Source organism: Carcharodon carcharias, chromosome 17 (assembly GCF_017639515.1).
Source record: "Carcharodon carcharias isolate sCarCar2 chromosome 17, sCarCar2.pri, whole genome shotgun sequence".
In the NCBI taxonomy this organism is placed as follows: Eukaryota; Metazoa; Chordata; class Chondrichthyes; order Lamniformes; family Lamnidae; genus Carcharodon; species Carcharodon carcharias.
Genome location: NC_054483.1, coordinates 110,422,692 through 110,433,465, shown reverse-complemented (window position 1 = coordinate 110,433,465; position 10,774 = coordinate 110,422,692). Strand labels below are relative to the sequence as shown.

The window sequence follows — 10,774 nt, the reverse complement described above, 5'->3', positions numbered from 1 at the left end:
GAATAGAGAAAACAGGAAACCTCATCCACCGGCGGGATGAGGTTTCATGCAGGGGTTTAAAAAGTTTAATAAAGTTATAGTGTAAATTATGAACATATCCCATCTCATGTGACATTGTCACATGAGGGGACATGTTAGGGGATTTTTTTTTCTATTTTTAATCTTTTTCAAAGTGGAAGTGATCTCCCTGAGGCTGCACTTTGCCTCAGGGAGACGTGCGCTCTTTCGTGCGCATGTGCGAAGAGCGCACTCTTGCTTTTGGTGAAAACCCCCCCCCGCCCACACAGGAAGCGCATAGCACTTCCCACCGGACATCACGCTGGGCAGGCCTTAATTGGCCCCCCCCAATATAAAATGGTGGTGTGGCCCGCTTCTCCGGTGGTGATCGGCTCCCCGCCCACCGGAGATTGGGTGGGCCCCATCCCACCCGCCTAACAGGCAGAAAATTCTGCCCATATTTTCCCCTTTGAATGCAAATTCCCATTTGTTTCACTATGTCTATGGACTTTACCTCTCTGATAATAAAAATCTCTCATAGTACTAATTTTACCAGTAATCTTTGGGAAAAATAAACACACTACTTCTGAACTTCAGCTGGCTAGGTGACACATTTCACCCCCTCTTTGAAAACAATGTAGACTGGTTTATTTAAAAATGCATATGTTCCCTTTACACCTATTTCTACCTACATAACATTTCAAACCTAGCTTATCTTCTAATACATCCAAGCCTTCAGACCAGCTGTCTTTAATTCAATTACATCACACACACACACACACTCACAGACATAGAAACAGACCCCACTATTACTCTACTTAACAATAAATTCCAATAACAATATGACAATTATTATACCACCCTGACACACACTGCAGCCCCTGTGTGTTGGTGCTGGAGGAAGTGAATTTTTAAGGTTGTGGATGGGGCGCCAGTTAAGTGAGCTGCTTTGTCCTAGACAGTGTCTAGCTTCTTGAGTGTTGTAGGCCTGAAATAAGTTATATTACTAATTGAAAGGTCTTTTGCTGAGTATAAATTATGAAGGTGTGGATGTCACAAATTAACTGGTTGAGATTGTGATGATGGTGGGAGATGAGGTAAGTGTCTTCCGTCAGATAGAGGGTGTCATCAATAGGTTAGCCAAGGGTCAGATGAAGGCTAATAAAAACATATCAAAGGCCAAATTATGTTCTGAATAGGGGGGCTATTTGATGGACCAGATTAGGGATGGACTCAGTGACATAGAAAACAGTCAAATCCCATCTCCCATTAATGATAGCTCTATAAAGGCATGCCTAATGGGCCACCAGAAGGTACAGGAAGTAGGTGTCATGGCCTAGCCTTTCTGTTGAAAGGGAACCGGAATTATTGGAATCACTTGGTGGTCCCAGTTGTCCCCTGGCTCTCCTGGATTAGTTTGGATGGTGAGTGGGAAGTCTTTAAAGTAGAATCAAATGGAAATCTAGAAAGGGGGAATACACACATCATTTGCCTCACCCCCTCCAATACTGATACATCAGAATCACACTAATATTGCCTGCTGTTCTGATAGTAAGGGGGTATACGTGTGTCGATGTGATGAGAGGAATCCTAGCCATCCTGTTTATGAGTTCATCCTTGACTCTGGATCTCCATTATGTGATATGAATATCCAGGAGTGGGGTGAGGATAAGTTAAGTTAAACCTGCCTTAAGGTGGGAACCTACTACGTGACCACCTGCGCTAAGTCCTGACTTGTCCTTTGTAGATGGTGGAAGGCTTTGGAGAGTAAGGAGATTAGTTACTTATTGCAGAATTCCCAAACCCTGACTTGCTTTGTTACTCTTCTGTGAAAAAGTTCTGCTCAATGTCCTATCTTACTCTTGACTTCCAAGTGCGTGTCGAAGGGGGCTAGGGAGTTGCTTCTTGCAGAAGATACGCACTCCAGGACCGGCAGTGGAGGGATTGAATGCTTAAGGTGGTGGATTGGGTGCTGATCAAGTGGGCAGCTTTGTCCTGGATGGTGCCAAGCATCTTGGGTGTTGTTGGAACTGCGCTCATCCAGACAAGTGGTGAGTATTCCATCACACTTCTAGCTTGCTCTTGTAGATGGTGGACAAGCTTTGCCACAGAATTCTCAGCCTTTGACCTGCTCTTGTAACCACAGTATATATATATATATATATATATAGCTTATCCAATTAAGTCAGGCTTTGGGGAAACAGGAGGTGAGTTTGCAAAATTCCCAGTTTCTGATTGGGATCATTGCAAATGCAGAATAAACTCTGGTCCCAGTTTTTCCACTTGCATTCCAATGTTTTATTGATCATTGCAAAGAGGTGATTTTACGTGCAGTTATTTTGCCCCACACACACACTGAATCTACCCCTCGCTGCGAGTGCCGAGATTGCACTGGTCTGGGTCAGTCCAGTGGTGTGTCCCATCGCCCCGCCCACTCCCTCCGCCTGGTCCCATCGCCACGCCCACCGCGCCAAGCCCCGCCCGCCCACCCACCCACCTGGCCACGCGCTCACCCCCCCCCCCCCCGCTCAGTCCCGCCCACTCCCCGCCTGCTCCCGGCAAAGCCCCCGCCCACACCCGGCTCAGCCCCCGCCCACACCCAGCTCAGCCCCCGCCCACACCCAGCTCAGCCCCCGGCCCACTCTCTGCAAACCCCCGCCCACTCCCCCGCTAGCGCCGCCCCCTCGCTGCGCGCGCACCCTCCAGTAAGATGGCGGCCCCACGCGGCTGGCCGCCGTTGCTCCTTTACCTGTGGCTGTGGCTGTGGACGGCGGTGGCGGCTCAGACGGTGTCGCAGCCGCTTCGCGCCGAGTTGCTGAGCATGCGGCCGGACAGCACGGAGGCAGACGCCGTCTACCTGGAGGGCGGGATGCTGAAGGTGGCGGAGGGGACCCGCTTCAAGCTGCGGCTGTACGGCACCGGCCTGTGGCGGAGCGGGTTGCTGGGCGACGGGGGAGCAGGAGCAGGAGGAGGAGGAGGAGGAGGAGGAGCAGGCCGCCGAGGCCCTGGCCTCTCCTTCGTGGAGGTGAGCGACCTGCCGGACCCGGCGGCCGGGGCCGGCCAGCAGCGGCTCTGCCAGCAGGGCAGCTCGGACCTCACCATCCTGGGCTCGAGTTTGAGCGGCCGCTCGGTCCTGGTGGAGCTGGAGGCCCTGTACCTGAGGAAGGGCGAGGTGGTCAAGTACTACTCGCTGTGCGCCCGGGTCGGGGGCCTGGGGGCGCACGACTGGGTCAACTTCAGGACCGAGGACTTCCACCTGGGCGTGGTGGCGAAGGAGCAGACCACCTCCCTCCGGCTCCGCATCCTGATCACCCTGCTGTTCGTCTGCATGTCCACCCTCTTCAGCATCCTGAACATCAGCCTGATGGCTCTGGACCCGGTGGAGCTCAAGGTCATCAAAAACAGCGGCAGCGAGGAGGAGAGGAGATACTCCGAGCAGATCGAATCCGTCCGAAAACATGGGAATTACCTGCTCTGCACCCTGATGTTGGGGGATGTCCTGATGAACTGCTCCCTGACGGTGTGGCTCTGTGAGATGTTCCAGTGCACGTGGCTGACAATCTTGGTCTGCACCTGTTGCATATTCTTCTTTGGGGAGATCCTCCCCCATGCCGTCTGCTCCAGGCACGGCTTGGCCCTGGCTTCCAAGACCATCTGGGTCACTAAATTTTTTATGGTCATCACCTTTCCGGCCTCGTACCCCATCAGCAAACTCCTGGATGTCATCTTGCGCCAGCAGATAAGCAACTTCTACACCAGGGAAAAGCTGATCGAGATGCTCAAGGTGACTGATCCTTACAATGACCTGGTTAAAGAGGAGCTCAACATTATCGAGGGAGCACTTGAACTCAGGAAGAAGACGGTCGAAGATGTCCTGACACCTCTGGGCGATTGCTTCATGCTGAGCTCTGAGGCTATATTGGATTTCGCGACCATGTCAGAGATCATGCAGAGTGGCTACACAAGGATTCCTGTGTATGAGAACGAACGCTCAAACATTGTTGACATACTTTACGTGAAAGATTTGGCCTTCGTGGACCCAGATGATAGCATGCCTTTAGAAACGATGACAAAGTTTTATAACCATTCTCTACATTGTGTGTTTAATGACACAAAACTGGATGCGGTGCTGGAAGACTTTAAAAAAGGCAAGTCTGTACATCTAGAGCAGTTTAGAATTTGAGCTTCACGGATATGGAGGCTTCCAAAACCGTTATTAGATATGAATGCTATTGTAGCCCATTGTATTATTAGTTTAGAATTAGGAATATACTTGAGAAAGTAAGCATTTTGGGGCTATAGGGATAGAGCGTCCTAATTGAATAACTCTTTCAAAGAGTCAGCACAGCCACAATGGGCCCAATAGCTGCCTCCTGTGCTGTAAGGTTCTAAATTGACTTTGTGAATTTTCAAAAAAAAATCTGCTTCCTGACATCTTCAGAAGTCCATTGGAATTGCAAGTTTCAGTGTTTGCTATCAGTGGTCTGTTTTACATTATTATTTGCAATAATTGCATTGTTTGACTTACCCACATTCCTTAAAAGTTATTGCAGTAACATGATTGACAGCTGAGTTTCTAAATCAGCTGATGCCCAGATAAGAGTTTGACTTTAATAGGATAATGTTGTAAAGAGGGGTTCCAAAAAGTGTTGTGCTCAATACTTGAAACTATATGGGCAACTGCCTGATGCTAAATCAGACTGTTGACAACTTTGGTATTGTATTTGATCCTAATACGAGCTTTCAATCACATATTTGCTCCACCATCAAGACACCCTACTTCCACCTCTGTAACATCACTCCAATTCCACCAGTGCCTCAGCTGATTTGCTTGTTGAGACCCTTGTCCGTGCCTCTGTTATCCCTGGACTCAAATATTCTGATACTCTTCCATTGTGCACCCTCCATAAACTTGAGATCATCCAAAATTCTGCTGCCATATCCTAACTCGCAACAAGTCTCTTTCACCCATTACCACTGTGTTCACAGTCCTATATTGACTCTGGTCCCCACCAATGTCTTGTTTTAAAATTCTCATCCTACTTTCAAATCCCTTTATAGTCCTATCTCTCCCAGTCTGTGTGATTTTCTTCAGCCCTGTAACTCTCAGATTTCTGCATTCCTCTAGTTTTGGTCTCTTGTGCATCCTCTATTTCAATCATTCCATGATTGAAGGTTGTGCTTTAAGTTGCCTAAGCTCTAGAATTCCCTCCCTATGCCCCTCTATCTCTATTTCCGGTTTTGAGACACTTCCTTAAAGCTTACTCCTGAGTAAGCTTTTGGTCATCTTCCCTAATGCCCCCTTCTGTGACTCGGTGTGAAATTTTGTTTAATTTTACACTTAGTGGCTTGGGGCGTTTGACTTCAGTGTTATAGACCTATATCTCCATCCAGGTTGTCAACATTTGAGTCCAGTGATTGGCAGAATTTTTTTAATGTTTGCAATTCACAAGGGAAACTTTAAACATATTCAACATGTGAAATTTCCTTCTTGTACTGCAAGCATTAAAAATATTGTAAAATTGTGAGTCTTGCAAGCAAGGCACTGTGTTACTTTTGGATTTTATTACCTGTAAGGTTTTAGGAACTTTTAGAAGGCATTCGTAAGGTTTCACATAAAAGACTGTTAACTAAAAGTGAAGCTCTTCAGTTTGAAGCCAAGTTATTGACCTGGTTAGCAAATTGGTTAGTCAGTAGAAGAGAGTAGGGTAACTGCCTTGAAGAACTCCTGTAGGGATGTGTGGGGCTAAGATGATTAACCTCCAACAACCACAACTATTACCTTATGGCACCAGCCAGTCTAGAGTTTTGCCCTTGATTCCCATCGACATCAATTTTACAAGAGCTCCTCGATGCCACACTCAGTCAAATGCTGCCTTGATTTCATTCTTACCTCACCTGGATTCAGCTGTCTTGTCCAAGTTTAAAGAAGGGCTGGAGTGAAGTCTGGAACTGAGTGGCCCTGGCGGAATCCAAACTGAGCATTGGTGAGCAGGTTATCGATGGGTAAGTGCTGCTTGATAGCACTGTTGCTGACACCTTCCATCACTTTGATGATTGAGAGTAGACTGGTGGGTGGATATGGCCAGATTGGATTGGAGATGCAGAGGGATCTGGGTGTCTTAGTGCATGAATTACAAACGGCTAGTATGCAGGTTCAGCAAGTAATTAGGAAAACTAATAGAATGTTATCATTTATTGTGAGGGGAATTGAATACATAAACTTCCCTCAATTTAGTCTACTGGATTCGCTGCTCCCAATGCGGTTTCCTCTACTTTGGAGAGACCAAACGCAAACTGGGTGACTGCTTTGCAGAACACCTTCGGTCTGTCCGCAAGCATGACCCAGACCTCCTTGTCGCTTGCCATTGTCAACACTCCACCCTGCCCTCATACCCACATGTCCGTCCTTGGCCTGCTGCATTGTTCCAGTGAAGCTCAACACAAACTGGAGGGAGAGCACCTCATCTTCCGACTAGGCACTTTACAGCCTTCTTGAGGAAGAATGTAAATGCGTTGGAAGCAATTCAGAGAAGGTTTACCAGACATACCTGGAACGGGTGGATTATCTTATGAGGAAAGGTTGGACAGGCTAGGCTTGTAACCACTGGTGTTTGGAAGAATGAGGGGCGACTTGATTGAAACATATAAGATCCTGAGGGCACTTGGCAGGGTGAATGTGGAGAGGATGATTCTTCATGTCGACTAATTTAGGACTAGGGGTCACTGTTTAAAAATAAGGGGTCACCCATTTAAAATTGAGATGAGGTGCAATTTTTTCCTGAGCGTCTCTTCCTAAATAGGCAGTAGAAGCAGAGTCTTGGAATATCTTTAAGGCAGGGTGGATAGATTCTTGGTAAGCAAGGCTAGGTTATCGGGGGCAAGTGGGTTGCAGGTTTGAGGTTACTATCAGATCAGCCATGATCTTGTTAAATGGCAAAGCAGGCTCGAGGGGCTGAATGGCCTACTCCTGCTCCTTGTTCGTATGGCCCTCCTTTTTGTTGTCGGATATACCTAGGCAATTTTCCATGTTCTCGGGTAGATACCAGCGTTGTAGCTGTGTTGGAACAACTTGCCTAGAGATATGGCTAGTTCTGGAACAGAGTCATCAGTACTACAGTCAAGCTGTTGGGGCCCATGGCCTTTGCTGTATCCAGTGCATTCAGCTGTTTCTTTATGATGTGATTAGCTGAAAACTAGTTTCTGTGCTAGTGGGGATCTCAGAAGGAGCCCAAGTTATATCAGTTGTGCAACACTTCTGGTTGAAGATGGTTGTAAATGTCTCACCTTGTCTTTTGCACTCAGTGCTAAGCCCTGCCACCATTCAGGATGGGAATATTCATGGGGCCTCATCCTCATGTTAGTTGTTTAATTGCCACCATCAGTTACAACTGAATGTGGCAGCACTGCAGAGATTTTCTTTAATCTGTTGGTGGAGGATTGCTTTGCTCTGTCAATTGCATGCGTCTTCTCCTGATTTTCAGATATGCCTGTTACTGAACCTGGCATGCTCTCTGACACTCCTCATTGAACCAGTGTGATCTTCTGGCTTAATGGTAATGGTAGAGTGAGGGGTATGCCAGGAAATGTGCACACGTGATGTGATGGAATACAATTCTGCTCCTGCTGATAGCCCACAGTGCCTTGTGAGTTCTGTGTTTTGAGCTACTAGGTCTACTTATGATTTATCCCATTTAGTATGGTGGTAGCCCACACAATGCACTAGAGGGTGTCTAGTGGGCCTTTGTCTCCATAAGGACTTTATGGTGGCCATTCCTATCAATATTATTATGAGCAAATGCATCTGCAAGTGCAGCTGGTAGATTGGTGAGGATGAGATCAAGCAGTTTTTTCTGTTCTGTTGGAGAGTCATACGGACTCGAGACATTAATTCTGTTTTCCTCTCCACGGTTACTGCCAGACCTGCTCTGTATTTCCAGCACTTTCTGTTTTTATTTCAGATTTACAGCAACTGCAATATTCTGCTTTTATTTTGCATTTTTCTCTCATGTTGGTTCTCTCACTGCCTGGCAGATTTACCCTTGAGGACTTGGTCAGTTCAGTCAGTAGGGTGCCGGTGAACCACTCTTGGTGATCGACATTGAAAACCCTACCCAAAATACATTGTGCACCCTTGTTGCCCTCTGCTTCCAAATAGTGTTCAACAGGGAGGAGTATTGAATCATCAGTAGGAGGTTTCCTTAATCATCGTTGCCCCATTGCCATTAGACTTCATGGAGTCTGTAGTCAATGTTGCAAACTTCAAGGGCCACTCCAGCCTGTCTCTATACCACTGTGCCACTACCTCAGGTTGGGTCTGTCCAGCTAGTGAGGTATAAATACCCAGAGATTGTGTTGAAGGAACCTGTTTGAGAGGTATGATTCTGTAAGTATGACTATGTCAGGCTTGACCAGTCTGTGGAACAGCTCTCCCAATTCTGGCATGTTTCTAAATGTTAGTGAGGAGGATTTAGCAGGACCAACTGGGCTGGGTGTGCCTTTAAAGCGTCTGGCACCTTGGTCGATGCTGGATGGTCTGTCTGGCTTTATTGCTGTTTCTTGTAGCCATTTGAAATGGCCTAGCAAGCCACTCGGTTGTTTCAGAGGTCAGTTAAGAGCCATTCGCATTGCTGTAGGTCTGGAATCACGTGTATGCCTGGCTCTCTAAGGGCAGCAGAGTTCCTTCCCTAAAAGATATTCGTGAACCAGGTGGATTTTTACAAAAGCTGATAGTTTCATGGTTAAATTTCTGGCACTGGCTTTTTATTCATACGAACATATGAATTAGGAGCAGGAGTAGGGCACTGGGCCCCTCGAGCCTGCTCTGCCATTCATTAAATCAAGGCTGACCTGAATGTAACATCAATCCCACATTCCTGCCTACCCTCGATAACCTTTCACCCCCTTGTTAATCAAGAATCTATCTAGCTCTGCCTTAAAAATATTCAAAGACTCTGCTTCCATTGCCTTTTGAGGAAGGGAATGCCAAAGTCCCTCAACCCTCTGAGAGAAAAAAATTTCCCTAATCTCTGTCTTAAGTGAGCAACCCCTTATTTTCAAACAGTGACCCCTAGTTCTAGATTCTCCCACAAGAGGAAACATCCACTCCACATGCACCCTTTCAAGACCCTTCAGGATCTTAAAAAGTTTCAGTTAAGTCGCTTCTTACTCTTCTAAATTCCAGTGGATACAAGCCTAACCTGTCCAGCCTTGCCACATAGGACAGTCCGCCCATTCCCGGTATTAGTCTAATAAACATTCTCCGAACTGCTTTTAATGCATTTACACATTTCTTTAAAGAAGAAGACCAGTGCTGTTCAAAATACTCCAGATGTGGTCTCAACAAAGCCCTGTACAATTGAAGCATAACCTCCGTCTTTTTATATTCAATTCCCCTCACAATAAATGATAACATTCTATTAGCTTTCCTAATTACCTGCTGTACCTGCACACTAACCTTTTGTGATTCATGCACTAAGACACCCAGGCCCGTCTGAATCTCGGAGCTCTGCAATCTCTCACCATTTAGATAATAAGCTTTTTTATTCTTCCTGCCAAAATCAATGATTTCACACTTGCCCACATTATACTCCATTTGCCAGATCTCTGCCCACTCACTTAACCTATCTTGTCACTTTGTAGCCTCCTTACATCCTCTTCACAATTTACTTTCCTACCTATCTTTGTGTTGTCTGCAAATTTAGCAACCATTCCTTCGGTCCCTCCATTCAAGACATTTATATAAATTGTTAAAGGTTGAGGCCCCAGTACTGATCCCTGTGGCACACCCCTTGTCACATCCTGCCAACCAGAAAAAGACCTATTTATGTCAACTCTCTGCTTCCTGTTAGCCAGCCAATCTTCTATCCATGCCAATATGTTACCCCCTACACCATGAGCTTTTATTTTCTGCAATAACGTTTGATGTGACACTTTATCAAATGCCTTCTGGAAATCTAAGTACAGTACATCTACCAGTTCCCCTTTATCCACAGCACATGTGACGCCTTCAAAGAACTCCAATAAATTGGTTAAACATGATTTCCCTTTGACTCTGCCTGATTGCCTTGAGTTTTTCTAAGTGCCCTGTTATAACATCTTTAATAATAGCTTCTAACATTTTAGGTTCAGATATTTAACAACCCAGATTTTTATTTCATTAACTGAATTTAAATTTCCCAGATAGGATTTGTATTTGTGTTACTGGATTATTAGTCCAAGCCTCTGCACTACTAGTCCAGTAATATTGCCACTATGCTACCATGATATGATGGTTTTCTCTCTCAAGAAGGTAGAACAAGCATACATGGAACAAACATAGAAAGGTCCTTGTTTTTGAAATTCCATGTGGCACTTTAATGTAATTGACAATTTTAAATTCCCATCTGTTTTTCAGTGACAGGACATGAATAATGAATATCTTTTAGTGCAGGCACTGCAATCACTTCCAAAGAAACAGCATGCAGACTGGATGAAACTAGATTTCCTACAGTGACCAGCTGAGATTTAAGAGGCTATGTACACAAATCATTAAAATGTGGCGATCAGGCGCAAAAAATGATTGAAAATGTTAATGGAATGTTTAGATCTAGAGGACTAGTATGTAAAAGGGAGGAAGTTTTGCTGTAACATTATGAAACCCTGGTTAGACCACATCTAGAGTACTGTGCACAGTTCTAGGAACTTTGAATACATTGGCCTTGGACGGGGGAAGGTGCAGATTTACTAGAATGTTACCAGGGCTCCAACAGTTACATTATGAGGGGAGATTACATAA

The 10,774-nt window shown here is 45.8% G+C and overlaps 1 protein-coding gene across 5 annotated transcripts in view; it reads left to right on the top strand.

Annotated features, from left to right (window-relative positions):
• Positions 1-2,688: 2,688 nt before the first annotated feature.
• LOC121290015 (metal transporter CNNM1) overlaps positions 2,689-10,774 on the top strand; it is an 86,200-nt gene continuing 78,114 nt past the window's right edge. For all 5 annotated transcript variants that reach the window (XR_005945695.1, XR_005945694.1, XM_041210145.1 and 2 more), the window contains exon 1: positions 2,689-4,145. Coding sequence is in view for 3 of the 5 variants with exons in the window: in XM_041210145.1 (XP_041066079.1) it covers positions 2,708-4,145 (1,438 nt within the window). In the remaining 2 variants the exon portion in view is untranslated. The remainder of the gene's footprint in view (positions 4,146-10,774) is intronic.